The 20,320-nt window shown below is 39.7% G+C and overlaps 1 protein-coding gene across 3 annotated transcripts in view; it reads right to left on the reverse strand.

Annotated features, from left to right (window-relative positions):
• Positions 1 to 20,320, reverse strand: part of MARCHF6 (membrane associated ring-CH-type finger 6) — a 75,908-nt gene that overhangs the window by 48,722 nt on the left and 6,866 nt on the right. For all 3 annotated transcript variants that reach the window (XM_044917185.1, XM_021702545.1, XM_021702544.1), the window contains exons 2-3: positions 4,520 to 4,616; positions 3,438 to 3,511 (exon numbers count right to left, since the gene is read on the reverse strand). In XM_044917185.1, coding sequence (XP_044773120.1) covers positions 3,438 to 3,511; positions 4,520 to 4,616 — 171 coding nt within the window. The remainder of the gene's footprint in view (positions 1 to 3,437; positions 3,512 to 4,519; positions 4,617 to 20,320) is intronic.

A 20,320-nucleotide genomic window follows, 5' to 3' on the forward strand; every position in this document is an offset into this window, starting at 1 on the left:
AAATAAATAAATAAATAAATAAATAAATAAATAAATAAATAAATAAATAAAATATTTAAACAATGCAATTATCTGGCTTCCCAAATTATAAAAGATCAGATAAAGCGAACAGGAGCAAAAGGTGAAGCTGCTGACACGTTAGCAAGAAAGAACCCTCCTAAGTAAAAACCACAATAAGATATCACCTTATACCTGTCAAATGGCTAGTATCAAAAAGATAAGAAATAATGTGTTGGCAAGGATGTAGAGAAAAAGGAACCCCTGTGCACTGTTAGGTGTGAGAATGTAAACTGTGGAAAGGAGTATGGAGGTTCCTCAAAAAATTAAAAATATATAGTATCATACAATCCAGTAATTCCACTTCTGGGTGTTTACCCAAGGAAAACAAAAACACTAACTCGAAAAGATATATGCACCCCTACGTTTACTGCAGCACTACTTACAATAGCCAAGATATGGAAGCAATCCAAGCATCCACTGGTAGGTGAATGGATAAAGAAAGAACAGTGTGTATGTATACTTATACACACACAATGGAATGTTGCTCAGCCATGAAAAATAATAAGACCCTGCTATTTATGACAACATGGATGGATCTAGAGGGTACTGTGCTAAGGAAATTAAGTCAGTAAGTTGAAGACAACATATGATTTTTCCTTACATATGGAATCTAAGAAACAAAACAGATGAACAAATAAACAAAAAAGCAGTAACAGGCATATGAATACAGAGAACAAACTGGCAGTTGCAAAAGGGAAGGCGGGGGTAGGCAAAATGGGTACAGGGGAATAAGTCATAGGGATGAAAGAGCAGAGGGAATATATACAATAGCATTGCATGGTGAAAGATGGTAACTACACTTGTGGTGAGCACAACATAACATACAGTCGTGGAATCACCATGTTGTACACCTGAAACTAACATAACATTGTGTCTCAACTATACTTCAATTAAAAAAAAAAAAAAAGATGACCCAGTCCTCCTCCCAAATACAAGCCTTAGACACAGCACTCAAAAACTACATGAAAGTCATTTCATGTAGAAGCAAACAGCCTACTGACATTTGTTGGCCAATCACACCTCCCCCCCCCAATTTTAAAATGATAATTAATATTCCAACCAGTAAATTCAGGTCTTCCCATCTCTCTGTAAGTTGTGGTTCAACAGGGGCGCCTGGGTGGCTCAGTTGGTTAAGCAACTGCCTTCAGCTCAGGTCATGATCCCACGGTCCTGGGATCAAGTCCCGCATCGGGCTCCCTGCTCTGCAGGGAGCCTGCTTCTCCCTCTCCCCCTCCCCCTGCTTATGTTCCCTCTCTCGCTGTGTCTCTCTCTGTCAAATAAATAAATTAAATCTTAAAAAAAAAAAAAAAGATGTGGTTCAACACACTCAGAGAAAGGTTTTGCCATGTTTGAGAAAGATTTCCTTTTTAAATGGTTCCAATGAAAACCACTGCTCTACCACAGGTATCGCAGAAAGAACATATGGGAGGAACAAACAATTTCCTCCAGTGAGGCCAAAATAAGGAATTATGATGTGTAAAGTTTTAAAATCAATGATATAGGGGCGCCTGGGTGGCTCAGTTGGTTAAGCGACTGCCTTCGGCTCAGGTCATGATCCTGGAGTCCCGGGATCGAGTCCCGCGTCGGGCTCCCTGCTCAGCAGGGGGTCTGCTTCTCCCTCTGACCCTCCCCCCTCTCATGCGCTCTCTGTCTCTCTCAATCTCTCTGTCTCAAATAAATAAATAAAATCTTTAAAATAAAATAAAATCAATGATATAAAATTAATGAATGACCTATTATAAAACTATTCACAGCTACAAACATTAAGAAATAAGTTATTAACAAATAGCTTATTTTTTTGCAATATACCCACAAAGACCACTTAAAGAGGATACTTGATACACAAGTCATTAAACCAGTAAATAAAGTTTTTGATAAGATAAAGAGAATGGCCTATGTCAAATGCTAACTAAAATGTACCAACACACATGGGCACCTGGGTGGCTCAGTTGGTTAAGCGACTGCTTTCGGCTCAGGTCATGATCCTGGAGTCCCAGGATCGAGTCCCGCATCGGGCTCCCTGTCAACAGGGAGTCTGCTTCTCCCTCTGACCCTCCCGCCTCTCATGCGCTCTCTCATTCTCTCTCTCAAATAAATAAAATCTTAAAAAAAAAAAAAAAAAGTACCAACACAAGCTTTTACCAGTCTCAAAATAAAAAAGCTCACACGAGTATTTCCTATGAAACTTCATGAAAATATTCAATTACTTAGAATTAGTTTGCTATAAACCTTAAGTTGTAGATACTATTAAAAAAAAAAAACCCACGAAAACACAAAAAACCTTTGGAAGGAGGGCAATGTACTACAATCCCAGAATGAAAAGTGTACTTCAAATTCTTGGTAAGCTGCCAGTATAGTCCTCTACTTATTTAAAATGAATAACATTAAGTATCAATCAGTAGGCACAGGAATTATAAAATATAACTGGAATTTTAAAGACCTGCAAAATATGTGCCATAGGCTTAACAAAAATATTAAGCTTAGAAAGTCTCATTTTTAAGAAGTGAATTAGGGGGGGCCCTGCCCGGCTCAGTCAGTAGAACATGCGACTCCTGAACCTTCTCTTTATTATTATTATTCCAATCTACACAATTTTAACTCAAAAGATATCCCGTTTGAACAGTGAGGACATATTTGATAAAATCAAGACATCGTTATTAATTTTTCTGGGTGAATGGTATCATAGTTACTGTTTTTAAAAAGAATCCTTATTGTTTAGAGATACATACTAAAATATGTACAGATGAAATTATAAATGATGGGATTTGCTTTAAAAAAGGATAGAGAGGTGGGGAACAAGAACATAGGTAAGGAATACCATGTAAAGGCCATGAGCTAAAAATGAGTCAAACTAAGAAATATGAACATGGGGGTTTCATTACACTTTTTTTATTTACATTTGAACTTGTCCATAATAAAAAATTTAAAAAGAGGGGCACCTGGGTGGCTCAGCCCGTTAAGCATCCAACTCTTAATTTAGGCTTAGGTCATGATCTCAGGGTCCTGAGATCAAACCCTGCATGGGGCTTGTGCTGAGCATGGAACCTGCTTAAGATTCTCTCTCTCCCTCTCCCTCTGCTCCTCCCCGCCCCACCAGTGGTGTGCACACTCTCTCTCAAAAATAAATAAATAAATAAAATTAAAATTAAAAAAGAAAGAAGAAATATTCTATAAATCAATCACTCTCACATAAACATGCATCTGTGTGTTAAAAGCTGACACGTAGTTTTAAAAAATAATTTCCAAAATGTTACAGCAATACTTTGTTATTATCAATGACAGACAAAGTTAAAAAATAGCTGCTTTAAAACTGCTTAAAAACCTTTATGCGTGCAGTTATAACCCAAAAATGCAATTCAAACTTCTAAAGAACTTACTTGGTGTGAAAGCAAATCTGTGCTTGCATAATTCACAGTATTCTTTTCGACTGTGTTTCAGCCACTGAACTAAGCTGCAATCACAAACACATTCATAAGTGCAGTATTTACAACAAAGAAATTTTAAGGCTTCACTGAAAACCAATGTTCTGTTTTATTAAAATTTAACGTATCATGGAGCTTTTATAATTGTGACAGTTTCATATTTACAATATTCTTTTTGACTTTTTATAATTTAAAGCCTTCTGAAAGTACAGAACCATAACAGATAAAAACAATATGTATTTTTACTATTAAAAAAGTTCAATTGGGCGCCTGGGTGGCTCAGTTGGTTGGGCGACTGCCTTCGGCTCAGGTCGTGATCCTGGAGTCCCGGGATCGAGTCCCGCATCTGGCTCCCTGCTCGGTAGGGAGTCTGCTTCTCCCTCTGGCCCTCCCCCCTCTCATGCTCTCTGTCTCTCACTCTCTCTCTCTCTCAAATAAAAAAAAAAAAAAAAAAGTTCAATTAACTAAATTGTAATCTCCTCAAGGCTAACCTCAACTATGAAAGAATCTCCAAGCATCACATCAGTTCTAACACTGGTCTGATAATACTGCTACCCTGGGTAGCTCGGTCTCAATCCTGGTTGTCACTAAGTGGTTGGCTGTGTACCCAGAACAAGTTACTTTAACATTTCTATGCTCGTTTCCTCATCTGCATAATAATAAAAATATTCCACCTCATGGTTCTAAGGATTAAATGAGTTAAGATGTATAAAAGCAATGAGCACCACCTGGCACAAAGCATCACATAAATGTAAGCTATTATCATGCCAAGCAGAATCAGAGAACCTTAACACTTCCAATGAACAAAATAAGCTCTCCATGGTAGAAATGAACAAACAGGTATCACATGCACCCAGAAAACAATAATACCAAAATGACAAGGAATGGTAATAACGAATATGGGTAATTTCCAAATTTTCACAAAATTAAAAAAAAAAAAAAACTATTTCAGAGAAAGTTCATTGTAACAATCCCCCTTATTATACAAATGACAAAACTGAAGCTCAGACATAAAATATTCTAAAAGGATGACTCACCATTCTTGATGGATAAACTTAATACTGCCCGTACATACACAAGGATGATAAAGAGGTTTCTCAGGTGTTCCTTCTGACCGACACACTCTACATATGTCTGTGAATGAAAAAGATAAATTGAGTTATCTTTGATTATAACTTAAAAAAAAAAACCAGAACCCCCAAACAAAAATAATGTGTTAAAGCAAGACTCCATCAGCAGCAGAGAAGTGTTATTATGATAATAATAAAGTATATTCCAAAACCAAAAAATTTCCTAATATATAAAAAGGCCAGTTGTTCCTTTCTATGAGAACTGTACTCATTAAACTGCACGCTTCCATAACTAATGCTAAATAGAAATACACAAAATCAGGTCACCACTGGTATCCTGAGTTTACAGTTTAAAGTCCTAAGTCCAGTCCTAACAGTTTAAACCCCACAAAAACACATCCAAGGACTTAACAGCAGTGGGCAGCATAGGAGACACCCCTTTAGTCTCACCTCACTCCACCAGAGACATAGAGATACACACAAATAGGGTGAGGGGGCACCCCAAAACCACAAAGGTGCCAGGCCAGAGAGAGGTGAGACCGAGGTCACCTTAAGCAGAAGCTACCAGAGTCCAGCACTACCTGGTGGGAGGCCAGAGGCAAGAGCTCACCCTTTACTCCTCCCCACATGGTTCTGAGCACATCTGTCCACCTTCTTGCCTGGGGCGGCCCGTGATATGTTGAGGAAGAACCTCAAATGCCAAGAACCATCCCATTCACAGGCTCCATAATGCTCCCTCTGAAGGACAACCTATGAAACCTGGTTGCAACTTTTATTTAGACCTTCTTCTCTGTGATCTGCAAGGCAAAGTGCCCACCCCAAGTGGGCAATCTGAAGGACGACAAGCGGTGTGTACTAGAGACAGGGACTTAAGGAAAACTTGATCTAGTCTCTCAACAGAGTTCCTCATTCATGGGGAATAACTGCAATCCAAGCCCATCATTAATGGATTTAACCAGTCCCCAGCACCCGCTGGGACTAGGGTGCACACACACTGAGCAATGGGGAACTTGGCCCCCAACGTTAAAAAGCACTGTGTTGCTCAATCTAGTATGGCTGAGCACCACTTACCAAAGTTGAGGGATAATGAGTACTCAGGCGGGCTAACTGGTTAGCGCACTAATCCCCGTAGTTATCGATAAGCTAGGCAAATCACTGCCGACACAGAAAGGCCATACACCACCACCCACAGAAGAGCTTTTGCTGTGCCAGTTCCACCTACACGAGAGCCAGAAGGGGTTGTCCAGGTTGAGTCAAATCAAGCACATGCTCCAGGGCTGTGTCTTTCAGTCAGCTTTAGAACCACACCACCCCCCGCCCCACTACCACCACCCGAAGGACTTTGGTTTCCTGGAAGCGACCTGAGGGTCATGAGAACAATGCTGGCTGTTGAAATCATTTATGGTCAGAACTACACGGGATCCAAGCCTCTTCAAACCTCCCACTTTCACCTTCATCCTTGATTAATGAAAGCATCTTTGGCAAAAGCTTTCTCTCTGGTCCGTCTTGCACCAGTCTAAGACTTTGGGCTCTGGCAAAGCAGTATGAACATCCCAACAATCCTGCCTAACCAGCCTCTGCAAAGTTCTGACACAAACAAAATAGAACTACACTAGAATTCTATGATTCCCAGGGCAGTATCCTGGCAGCTCGAGTCTGCTTTGAGCACTCTAATTTTCTCCAAATGTACACTTCAGCCTAGGGAAACTGGGCTAAGAGCCCGGAGCTCACCCAAGGGGGGTGGGGAAGACCTGGAAGGACCATCCCCCCGTGGTGGACCTGCTGCTGCCCACATGGGCTATCCAACATCAAGCTAGTATTTTAACTGCACTGAATTCAATACCTGCACTGGAGCTGAGATTACCACAGTGGCCAGCAACCGGACTTGCCCTGCAATGGATCCTCCTTAAAGGATTCAAAATGGACTCACTGAAATATAGGCTCTCAAAAGAGTCCAGTGTTATTTTTCATCACTGTTCTCCCAGGTCTCAAGTAGGTAATCTGCACATCTGCTGCCTTGCTTGGTTGTTGAAGTCGATCATCAAGCTCCCTTTATGGTACCGAACCTGGATTCCTGGTCACCATGGCTGCCACTGTAGGCACTAGGACTTCTACCTAAAACAGCTGACAGGTCCATGGGACATGCAACTGATGAGGTTATCTAGAATCACTAGAGCTGCTGGTGCCTGTGGGCATCAATTAGTCCCACAATTACCACAGTTATCCAGGTGGGAGCGGCACAAGCACTTAAAGCCATTTGGAACATGACCACACCAGCCTCAAGTGCTAGGATGCCTTGTGGATTAACTTTAAAGACAGGCATGTGCTACAGAGGGATTAACCAGGTAGGATGGTTTGGGTGCAAATGTGGGTGAGCCGGTGCAGACAAAGGGTGAAGCAGTCCCACACTGTCCTGTCTCCGCAGCCAGCTCTCAGGCAGCTGCAGAAGTAGGGCACAGCAGCGAAAGCGTGGCAAGGAGTATCCTGCATCGGGACACAGTGTAGAGGAAAGCAGCAGAGACACTGCCGCGCTCACACAAATGAGGGTCGCTATGTTGCCCTCCAGAAACAAGTGACCGACTGGGCAAGGGCTGCCCTTGCTGGCACACTGCTGCCAACAAGATGCAGGGACAGTGGGGGATATCCACGAGTGTGAACGGTTGATGCCAGTGGGCTCGTCCTGTGATGGGTCCCATCCCCACGTGGGTGGCCCAGCCCCAGGTGGCACAAGGGAGCTATGGGGAGGACCATGCAGAAGGCACAGTGCGGGGGCGGGGGGGAGCATGTGCATGAGACACTGATCTTCAGAAAACCACGTTCAACGACAAACCAACACTAAAAACTAAGCAAGCACAACAAATCTAAACCAACTCCAGGGCTCTGCTTAACAGAGTACAGAGTACTGGACTCATCCACCTCTGTAAGGTTGAAACCATTTTCACTGTAACACTAAGACTTTGCCTTTTACCCTCATTGTCTTGCCAGGATACAGTGGAGTTTTCCAGAGGCTACATAACACAACTGACTGAATGCAGCCAAGATGAAAAAAATCCACCAGCCTCCCATTAAATCAGACATTTAAGAGATTTGCAAATATAAAACAAATCCACTCTTCTCACCAATATTTTGGGTTTGAAGTATGTAGTTATTTCTTTGAAAAAAAAATATTAACATATAACAGGTGTATTAAGTGAATTAATACTTCCAAATTTTGTTTCATTTTCTAAGGGCAAACGAAAGCTCTTATGAGTCTTTATGTTTTTTAAGAGTAGGCCAAAAAAAGTTAAGAACTACTATTTTTTTTTTTGCTCGTGAAACTTTTGAAAAAAATCAGAGAATAACTATGGTTCTCTCAAAATACACAAATAGACAAAATTTTCATTATTTTGTAAGGAGTTTCATAAGCCTCCACTGATTCTACAAAAGAAAGGGAAGGGAATATTAGACTTCTCAAATGCCTTGTTTTAGAACCATGGAAATTTTTTTACATAATCCAAAACAAAATTATAGCAAAATGGAAAATAAGCAACCCCTAAATCAAAAACAAATTGCACAAATGAAACATATATATGTGTGTATATATGATAAATAGACTTCAAGTTTAACCACAGAAAAGATTTACTTTAGAGACTTTAAAACAGTAATATGATCATATATCCCTAGTAGGCTATATCCTAAGACAGAAAGAACTGCATTAAATCCTAAACAGAATTCAGTAATCATGGTGTGAAGAGCAATAATATTGATAATTTTAAAACTTGGGAGGATAAAGCCGGTAAGTAGTATGATGGTGGTATTGTGGTTGTGTGTACGTGTTTTTTAAGTTATCTCTCAGAATACATAAGAATTTACAGATGAAAACATTTTATATCTGGGATGTGCTTTAAAATGAGATGGGAAAGGGTTGAGATGAAAGAATTATCAGCCATATGCTTTATCTGCTGAATCTAAATGCTGGTTATTGGAGGTTATTGCATTAGTCTATTTCATTTTTAAAATTTTACATAATAGGGGCACCTAGCTGGCTCAGCTGGTGGAGCATGCAACTCTTGGGTCTCAGGGTTGTGAGTTCAAGCCTCACACTGGGTGTAAAAATTACTTAAAATAAAATCTTTTTTTTTTTTTTTAGATTTATTTATTTGACAGAGAGAGACACTGAGAGAGGAAACACAAGCAGGGGGAGTGGGAGAGGGAGGAGCAGGCTCCCCGCCGAGCAGGGAGCCCGATGTAGGGCTCTATCCCAGGACCCTGGGATCATGACCTGAGCCGGAGGCAGACGCTTAACGACTGAGCCTCCCAGGTGCCCCCAAAAATAAAATCTTTAAAATGGGGAAACATCCCATGCTCATGGACTGTAAGAACAAATATTGTTAAAATGTCTATGCTACCCAAAGCAATCTACACATTCAATGCAATCCCTATCAAAATATCATCAACGTCTGCTGGAACAAACAATACTAAAATCTGTATGGAACCACAAAAGACCCCGAATAGCCAAAGCAATCCTGAAAAAGAAAACAAAAGCTGGAGGCATCACATTCCAGACTTCAGGCTGTATTACAAAACTGTACCTCAAGAGAGTATGGTATTAGCACATAGATCAATGGAAGAGACTAGAAACCCCAGAAATGGACCCTCAACTCTGGTCCACTAATCTTCGACAAAGCAGGAAATACCCAACGGAAAAAAGTCTCTTCAAGAAATGGTGTTGGAAAAATTGGATGGCCACATGCAGAAGAATGAAACTGGACCACTTTTTTTTTTTTTACACCATAGACAAAAATAAACTCAAAATGGATGAAAGACCTAAATGTGACACAGGAATCCATCAAAATCCTAGAGGAGAACAAGAACACAGGCAGCAACCTCTTTGACCTCAGCCACAGCAACTTCTTACTAGACACGTAAAAGCAAAAATGAACTATGGGGACTTCATCAAGATAAAAAGCTTTTGCACAGCGAAGGAAACAGTCGATAAAACTAAAAGACAACCTACCAAATGGGAGAAGATATTTGCAAATGCCTTTAGATAAAGGGCTAGTATCCAAAACCTATGAAGAATTTATCAAACTCAACACCCAAAAAACAAAAAAATCTAGTCAAGAAATGGGCAGAAGACATGAGCAGACATTTCTCCAAAGAAGACATACAAATGACCAACAGACACATGAAAAAACGCTCAACATCACTCAGCATCAGGGAAATACAAATCAAAACCACAGTGAGATATCACATCACACCAGTCAGAACGGCAAAAATTAACAACTCAGGAAACAACAGATGTTGGCAAGAATGTGGAGAAAGGGGAACCCTCTTACACTATTGGTGGGAATGCAAACTGCTGCAGCCATTCTGGAAAACAGTATGAAAGTCCCTCAAAAAGTTAAAAATAGAGGTACCCTATGACCCAGCAATTGCACTACTAGGTATTTATCCAAAGGATACAAACACAGTGATTTGAAGGGGCACCTGCACCCCAATGTTTAGAGCAGCAATGTCCACAAAAAACAAAATATGGGAAGAGCCCAGATGTCCATCGACAGATGAATAGATAAAGAAGATACGGTATATATACACAATGGAAAATTACTCAGTCATCAAAAGAATGAAATCTTGCCATTTGCAACAACATGGATGGAACTAGAGGGTATTATGCTAAGCAAAATAAGTCAGAGAAAGACAAATACCGTATGATTTCAGTCATGTGGAATGTAAGAAACAAAACAGTTGAACACAGAGGAAGGGAAGGAAAAATAAAATGAAATCAGAGAGGGAGACAGACCATAAGAGACTCTTAACTCTACAGAACAAACAGGGTTGCTGGAGGGGCAGTGGGTGGGGGGATGAGGTAAATAAGTGATGGGAATTAAGGAGAGCACGAGACGTAGAGAGCACTGGGTGTAATATGCAACTGATGAATCACTAAATTCTACCCCTGAAAATCAAACGATCAAACCAAATCTTTAGGGGCGCCTGGGTGACTGAGTAGATTAAGTGTCCAACTCTTGATTTCAGCTCAGGTCAAGATCTCAGGGTCATGAGATCCAGCCCTGCATCCAGCTCCACACTAAGAATGGAACCTGTTTAAGATTGTCTCTCTCCCTCTTCCTCTCCCTCTACCCCCCTTCCCGGCTCGCACGTGCGTGCTCTCTTTCTCTAAACTAAATAAGATCTTAAAAAAAATAAAATTTTACATAAAACTTTTTAAAAAATAAACAATGGTTAAACATGCAATTTACAAATATCAAAGTTGAACTTTTATTGTACTGACACTACCAAGTCCAATTTTATCAATGAAGTTCTTCAGCAAGAAGGCTTAGCATGTGACTTATTTCATATGTGCATGCACGCACACACACACAAATTTGAAAACTCATGTTAGATTTTTATTTCACTGATCCTGTTTTTAAAAATGTGGTAAAACTTTCATTGGCTATATCTTCATTAGGGGAAGAAAGCAGAGTAAGATTTAAATAATACGTCTCAACATTCCTAAAAGCCTCTTTATGTACAACCAACAACCCAATTCCAATTTAAAACCATTTAATCTAAATGACTTTAAAATGGAATTTGGTCCAAAAATATAATTAATCTCTTTTGCAGTGCTGGCCCTGTTTTTCCCCACATCATGAAGATGTGACTGAGTTTTGTTCAAAAGCACCTCATGTATAAATATTACCCTAAATGGAAAGGTGAAGATTGTTGGTATAAATAAACTAGAATGGTGATAAGCCCTAGCTATAAAATACTTGTAAGGTAAACATTTGGCTGTTTAGCAGGCCCCAATCCCTGCTTACCATGGCATAGTCATACCTTATTAGGAAACTGGAAGCGGGAGAAAAGCTGCCAAAGTGAAAGACTGCACCTGCTCTCACTTTATATCCTCAACTAAATTTCCTTAGCTAGTCTGTGTGTGGACTAGGAAGGAATGGAAGCTTCTTCCCTGCCAATCCATGTTGCAGTAGAAAAATCTGAAACAAGGCATACGTATACAGAGCTAAACATTTTTTCTGCAAGGATACATAAACTATTAACAGTTGCTAACTTTGTGGATCAGTTTTGGGGGAAAATACACATATTTTATATATGTATGATGTCTACAGTATATATTTGTGTAGTATTTTGCTAATACCTTACTATTAAAATTAATAGTTTCCTTGTAAACTTATATTCAAAGACATGTACAAGAACATTCATAGCAGCACTATTTCATAAAAATACCTCCAAAATAGGGGCGCCTGGGTGGCTCAGTCAGCTGAGTGTCCCGACTCTTGATCTCAGCTCAGGTCTTGATCTCAGGGTTGTGCGTTGGGCTCCACCTCCAAAATGGAAACTACTAAACTGTCTATCAACAGCAGAATGGATGAATTTTGGTATATTCACTAACTATGATATGGCAATAAGAATAAACCAGCCAACTAAAACTACAACCACGATTTGGATTTATTGCATAGTGGTGTTTAGTGATAACTCACACCCACACACAAAAAGAACTCAGACACAAAGAATACCTAATCCACATGTAAAAAGTTCACAAACAGGAAAAACTAACATTTATTAGAAGTCACCATAGTAGTTACCTCTAGAGGAAAGAGGCAGTCAAGACTACAAGAGGACTGAAGGGAATGGCCCAGATGAAATCGACACACTTCTCCCTATACCTCCTGCCAAGTACAGCTAAAAGCCCAGGACATTTTTTTTTTAAAGATTTTTTTTTATTTATTTGACAGAGAGAGGGAACACAAGCAGGGGGAGGGGGAGAGGGAGAAGCAGGCTTCCTGCCAAGCAGGGAGCCCGATGCGGGGCTCAATCCCAGGACTCTGGGATCATGACCTGAGCTGAAGGCAGATGCTCAATGACTGAGCCACCCAGGCGCCCCAGCCCAGGACATTAAACAGAAATAAACAGAAGATGACTCTAAAAAGTGAAGAAAAGGCAGAGCAGCAAGGGAACTGGTGACCCAAGGAATCACATCCAGTGAGTTCTCTGGGTTTGTGTTTTGCTTCATGTATCCGGGGGACTGGTGGTGGAGGTGGAGAAGCTGACAATCTGAAAACATCAATGGGAAAAGACAAACTTACCCCAAAAAAGCCAAAGACCAGGAAAGATGCAACCTAGCAAGAGGGAAATTTTTAGGCAATAAATGCCTCTGTACCCCAGCCAAACACCACGGGAAAAAATGCAGCCCTGGGCACCTGGGTGGCTCAGTCGTTAAGCATCTGCCTTCAGCTCAGGTCATGATCCCAGGACCCTGGGATTGAGCCCCGCATCGGGCTCCCTGCTCTTCAGGAAGCCTGCTTTTCCCTCTCCCACTCCCCCTGCTTGTGTTCCCTCTCTCACTGTGTCTCTGTCAAATAAATAAATAAAATCTTTAAAGAAAAAAAAATGTGACCCCAACACCACCTCTAGCAGCCAAGGCCGAGAGGGAAGCAGACCTAGATTAGCTAACTCTATTTTAGTTACTGAGGCCCAACTAAATTATCACGCAAGTTAACGACGAAATGAGCATTAAAACATAACCACCAATTACAAGAGTATTCCCTTTGACTTGCTCATTCTTTCAACTCGGTTGTATGATCTTTTCGTGAATGTTTTATTTTTTTCACAATTTAATGTCAATATTCTATACATATTTTCTATCTACTCCAACTTTGTTGTATTCTTCCATTTGTATAGTAGGCTGCTCCCTCTGGCAAAACACATTACACCACTGAAATATAAAAATAAAATAACTAGATAGTACAGCAGCTAATGACTAGCGAAGCCAACATTTCCACATTTTACCAAGTTCTCTTTCTTTGTGAATTTTCTAAGTCCTTTGTCCAGCTTACTAACTGGGGTCTTAACAGTAAGAAAGCAGTCCAAAAAAAAAAAAAAAAAAAATTCAGCAAAAGATTTGAACAGATACTTCACCAAAGAAGGTATACAAATGAAAAAATGCTGAGGTCATTAGCAAAGTGCAAGTTAAAATCACAAGAGGATGGTGATGGTTGCACAAGAGTGTGACTATATTTAATGCCAGTGAATTGTACACTTCAAAATGGTTAGAATGGTAAATTTTGTTATGTATATTTTACCACAAAAGAATTTTAAATCACAGTACAATACCACTACATACTGATTAAAATGACAAAAAGAAAAAAAACTCTTACCATATGATGCAGCAATCATATTCCTAGATATTTAACTTAGTAAAATGAAAACTTATGCTTGTACAAAAACCCATATGAATTTGGATAATGGCTTCATTCATAATTTCCTCAAAATGGAAACCAATCAAAGCATTCCACAACTGGAGGATAAACTGTGATACATTCAATATTCTTTTCTACAACAGAATACTATTAAGCAATAAAAAGGAATGAAATACTGATACATACAACATGAATAAATCTCAAATGCGTTATATGTTAAACAAAAGAAGCCAGACTGAAAAAGCTATATACTAGATGATTCCGTTTATAACATCTGGAAAAGGTAAAACTACAAAGACAGAAATACATCAGTGGCTGCCAGGGTCTGGGAGTGGGATTGATCATAAAAGGGAACAGGGATATTTGAGAGGAGGGCTGAATTAGTCCATCCCTTGAATATGCTGGCTACATGACTGTATGCATTTGTCAAAAATTCATGGGCACTACCGTCGATAGATGAATAAAGGATATATATATATGTGATGTATATACATATATAAATATATGTGTGTGTGTATACACACATACACAATGAAATATTATTCAGCCATAAAAAAGAATAAAATCTTGCCATTTGTAACCACATGGATGGAGCTAGAGAGTATAATGCTAAACAAAATAAGTCAAAGACAAATACTGTATGATTTCACTTGTATGTGGAATTTAAGAAACAAATGAATGGAGGAAAAAAAAAAAGAGAGACAAACTAAAAAAAACAGACTCTCAACTACAGAATAAACAGATGGTTACCAGAGGAGAGGTGGGTGGGGTAATGGGTGAAATAGGTGAAGGGGATTAAGAGTACACTTACCCTGATGAGCACTGAGTAATATATGGAACTGCTGAATCATTATATTGTGTATCTGAAACTAATGTAATACTGCACTAGAAATTAAAATAAAAAATTAAACTATCCCAGACCAAAACAAAACAAAAACCTCATGAACATTAAATAAGGTGAGTTTTACTGTGTTTATATTATACTTTAATTTCAAAAAAGACTTCCTACAGTACTGTCTAAATAGACATATGAGAAGAACAAAGGAGAAAGGATAATGACATGAAAAGAAATTATTGTTCCTTCACTAATGAAGTTGTATACTGAAATGCATCCCAACAAGCCCATTAATTTCATCCAGCCAGATAAGAATTAATGCTGTCAGGGACTGTGGAGGAAATCCTCAGCATTGGACATCAAGTATTTCTGGCATTCCATTTTCTGGATAAATAGTAGGACTGTACTTCCCTGCCACCTCTGAAATTAGACACGGACATGTGACTTGCTTCAGTCAATGAAATATAAGCTACAGTGATGTGTATCACTCCTGGGGAGAAAATCTGGGGGAGCTAATGAACACAATACATCACACTGCATTTTCCTGCCTCAATGATTGTGGAAGCACACCCTAGGAGCCTCCATCAATCTAGGTCTCCAAGTGATTACCGTTAGCAGGAGCATCTCCCCCCACCCTGTGGTAGACGTAATATTCAGTGAGAAAGGAACCTTTTGTTGCTTTAAGCTGCTGAGGTTTGAAGGTAGTTTGTGACAAAGACAAATTAGCCTATCCTGTTTCATAAAGGGTCTCAGCAGCTTGGGGCGGGGAGGGGCTAAAACAAGCACAACTACCACCAATACAGAAAGTCAATGAAAGAATAAACCTATCTTGGGGCGCCTGGGTGGCTCAATCATTAAGCGTCTGCCTTTGGCTCAGGTCATGATCCCAGGGTCCTGGGATCGAGCCCCACTTCGGGCTCCCTGCTCCGCAGGGCGCCTGCTTCTCTCTCTCCCACTCTCCCTGCTTATGTTTCCTCTCTCGCTGTGTCTCTGTCAAATAAATAAATAAAATCTTTAAAAAAAAAAAAAAAAGGATAAACCTATCTTGTATATGAAGACCAATCCCACCACCCAAAACCCCAACAGAGTAATATGACCAAGGTTATAAAAGAAAATGTCTACAAAAGGCGCAGCCTGGGGCCCTTTACTAAAGCTGAAATAATAAAGTTTTACGGTAGAATAAAATTCCCGCCAGATTTACATGCAGTAAAATTACAAATCTAGCTCAGGCCAAAATAAAAGCATTGCATTTTATTTGTTATGAATGCAAATCAACTCAGAAACAGCAAAGCAAAACTCTTCCCGCTTTTCTTTTCTTTTTTTTCCCCTCCATCTCCCCAGGCTCTTCCTGCTTTTCAAAAGCAAATTTCTTCTGTTTAATCCTGTGGGAACTTTTGTTGCTTTATTTGAATACCTAATATCTTCACAAGGCATACCTTCTAAAAGTTCCTAGCACAGTGCCTAGCTCAATAAATATAAAGGTGGTTTTTTGTTTGTTTTAATGAAAAATCTCAAATCCTTAGTGACTGAGTATGGAGAGTGCCCAGGAAATGAGAGGGGGGGAGAAAAGAACAACCAGTAAGAGTAGGTTCTCAAGTTGGAACCAGCTGCTGAAGTCAACACCCATGTTGGCTTGGCTCATGCCATCAGTTTTTCTAGCCAACAATTCAGCTCACCAAATATATCCTAAGTACCAACTATGAAAAAAAGAAGAAGAAAACCCTAGAAGTTTTGGGTATATGTCATAATTTTTAGGTCATTATCTACCTTGAAACTTTTTCCACATTAGATTTGAAAGTGTCTGCACATTCCTTCTGGTAATTATCCTTCTGGTGATAATTCAATAAACAGAGGACTGTTAAATTATTAGTAGTAGACTTTATTTTTCAGAACAATTTTACATTTACAGAAAATCTAAGATAGTGCCGTGTTCCCACACACACAGCACCCAGTATCCCCTATTATTAACATCTACATTAGCATGGTACTTTTGTTAAACTTAATGAGCCAATATTCACACATCATTAACTAAAATCCAGTTTATTCAGTTAATGAGCCAATATTCACACATCATTAACTAAAATCCAGTTTATTCAGATTTCCTTAGTCTTCACCTAATGTCTTCTATTGTTGCTCCAAAATCCACCTGACATTTAGTTGCATGTCTCCTTAGCTTGGCTAACACAGTTTCTCTTGGGTCTGGCAGTTTTTCAGGCTTTCCTTGTTTTTGATGACTTTGGTCATTTTAAGGAGTACTGGTCGGGTACCTTGCAGGATGTCCCCTATCAGAATTTGTCTCATGTTTCGCTCATGACTAGAATGGGGCTATGGCTTTCAGGGAAGAAAAGGAAAATGGCAAAGTGCCATTTTCATCACATCATATCAAGGGTACACCATTAACATGAATTATGACGGTTACTGTTGGCCTTGATTACTTTCGCTGAAGTAACAAAGGATTTTTAATATCTGATTACCAACAAAAATTTTTACAATTAATAACTATGATCAAGTAAGTAAATATTAAGATATGTGACTGAAAAATATTACTCAAAATGTCTGTAAATAACCTACATACCCAAAACCAGGAGAATGGGTATCTAAATTGTGGCACATTCACTACATGGAACATGGAAAAATGCGTAACGTTAAATACGCAAAGCAAAAATAAAAAATGAATAGAATACACACTGTACTTCCTACCTAGTACTTCCTACTAGATAAAAACATCAAAATAGAGCGCCTGGGTGGCTCAGTCATTTAGCGTCTGCCTTCGGCTCAGGTCATGATCTCAGGGTCCTGGGATCGAGCCCCGCATCGGGCTCCCTGCTCAGTGGGAAGCCTGCTTCTCCCTCTCCCACTCCCCCTGCTTGTGTTCCCTCTCTCTCTGTGTCTCTCTCTGTCAAATAAATAAGTAAAATATTTAAAAAAAAACAAACAAAAAAACATCAAAATAGCCTAAAAGAGAAAATACGAAAAAAACAGCCATAATAATTGGTCAGATGAGAACATGGGTGATTTTCTTGCCTTCTTTCCCCAAAGTTTCTAATGCTTCATTGCTACTTTTACAATTACAAGAAAAAAAACTACCTATAAAAAAAAAAATGCATGTGCTAATTAATTAGGCCTTGCAAACATAAAGCCCCAATTCTACATGTATCCCAAAGTTTAGGTATTTTCTTACCGCTCCAGATTACCAGTAATTACAAACGTAACATTCACTGTACTGTTGCTCCTGGAAGCCTGAAAACTACATGTTTTTGGCCTCTTTGCTGACTAGGCTTGAGTTGCACCGAATCAAGAAGTACTTTTGTGGGAAAAGGTGAAGCCATTTTCTACTTCTGGCTCTAAAAACAGCAGTGGCAGCTAATTGCAGGTCTTTGAACTCCTGCAGTAGTTACAGAGATCCTAGTGGTGATTCTTTTTTCTTTTTCAAGTTTTATTTCTTTAATCTCTACACCCAGCGTGGGGCTTGAACTCAAAAGCCGGAGATCAAGAGTCCCATGCTCTTCCAACTGAGCCAGCCGGGCGCCCCCTGGCGGTGATTCGCGCGCCCCCCGCCCTGGAGCAGGGGACACCTGTCAGTTCAACAGGGCAGGCAGTGGCTCCAACACTTACAGGAAGGGTGTGCCAGCTATCAACTTAGTCACCCCAGTTCCAAATCTGTCCTTCAGTACCTGTCCAGTGGTAAGTCACTGAACTCAAAACATTTTTTTAAAAACAAATTTGTCAGTAGGAGGTACTGGAGGGACAATGCAGGAGGAAGTGGTTTTCTGGCTCCTGCTGCACTGTCAGAAGGTTTGTTATAATGACCACCTTTTCACAACCCTACTGATAAGAACCCAAGACACTCCAGGTCTTGTACCCAACAGGGTACCCAACTCCCCCCACGTGCCCATCCATTAACTTTGGCTCTCCTGCACCCTGAGGGGTTATTTCCTGCTAACCCAGAAACTGTGGACTAGCTCTGGACAACTCCACACTCCTGCACTGATGTCTAAACCACAACTGTCAGGAGTGGCCCTACCTCTTCCAAGGCTGTCCCTACTTGGATACTCACCCTCTTGCTCAGGTACCCTTTACAGTATTCTTTACATCTCCATAGCTACCCTCTTACCGTAGCTTAGTAATTCAACTTCCTCTGGTTAACTTACAATGTGCTGTCTGTCTCTTCACTAGATCAAGACAGAAAAAAAAACAAGATTTAAAGAAGAACCAATCGGAAGTTTTAGAACTAGAAAATACAGGGAGTGTGGGATCACTCCTGGACTTGAGCTCAACAGCAACGTTTGCCTCAAGAAAAAGTACTTTGTACAATTCTTTGGAGTTATCAGCCGAACTAGCTGTTTTTTCCTCCCATGAAACATCATGTTTACCATGGCTAAAAAAACTGAAAAAACAAAAAACAAAAACAAGTTATTCAGACAGATCTGGGTATTCAAGCATTTTATCACTAAAGAATGAAGTGAGCCTAAGAGCCAAGGAAAACAACTGACGATATTTGTTGCCAATGATAAAAATCAAACTTTCAAGCAAAAATTAGGATTTTAGAAAACTTGTGATCACCACAATGAGCCTGACATACCTAAAAGGCTTTTCAAGATGAGACAGGTAGTGATGTTAAGGAATGTAAGCTTTGATAATACACATGAAACGTGTCAACATTTGGAATATCTGCATAACTCAATGATCAAGTATCCACCAAAACACCAACATGATGTCACAAAACCATGCATGAGTAAAAAAATAAGCCAATGGATTTTTTAAAATAGCTTTATTGGGGGAGCGCCTGGGTGGCTCAGGTCATGATCTCAGGGTCCTGGGATCGAGTCCCATGTGGGGCTCCCTGCTCAGCAAGGAGTCTGCTTCTCCCTCTCACTCTCCTCTGTGTGCGCACACTCTCTCTTTCTCTCTCAAATAAAATCTTTTAAAAAATAGCTTCATTGGGGAATCACTGACATACAATAAAATGCACTTAAAGGGGTTACCACTTGATAAGCTTGTCAATGATAAAACTGTCATCACAATTGAGATAATGAACATATCCATCACCACCAAAATTAACTCAGGTCCCTTGATAATCTCTCCATCCCACCGTTCTCTCAGTCCCATTCCTAGGCAACCATCAATCTACATTCTAGTACTATGGATTAATTTGCATTTTCTAGAGTTCTATGTAAGTGGCACATACTGTGGCTTCTTTCACGTATTATTTTGAGATTCATGTATGTTGTATCAACAGTTCATTTCTTTTAGTCACAGACTCGTAATCCATTGTATAGGTGTATCACAATTTGTTTATTCATTCATCTGTTGATAGGCATTTGGGTTGGTTCAAGTGTCAGGATTTTACAATAAAACTGCTATATACATTCACATACAAGAGTTTGTATGCATTCATTTCTCTTAGTAAGTCCCTACCAGTACATGGCTGGATCATATGTTAACTTTTTAAGAAACTGCTACACTGATTTCCAAAGTGGTTGTACCACTTTACATTCCAGCAGCATATGAAAGTTACTGTTGTTCCACATTCTGACCAACATTTGGTATGGTCATACTTTATAATTTCATTCATTCCAATAGGTATGTAGTGATGTAGTTCTATTCTGCTAACAGCGTTATCGAAATATACATACTACAAAGCTCAACAACTAAAGTACACAATTCAAAGGCTTTTTATGTATTTACAGAGTGATGCAGCCGCTACCACAATCTAATTTTTTAACATCCTCATCATCC

Source organism: Neomonachus schauinslandi, chromosome 7 (genome assembly GCF_002201575.2).
Source record: "Neomonachus schauinslandi chromosome 7, ASM220157v2, whole genome shotgun sequence".
NCBI lineage: Eukaryota > Metazoa > Chordata > Mammalia > Carnivora > Phocidae > Neomonachus > Neomonachus schauinslandi.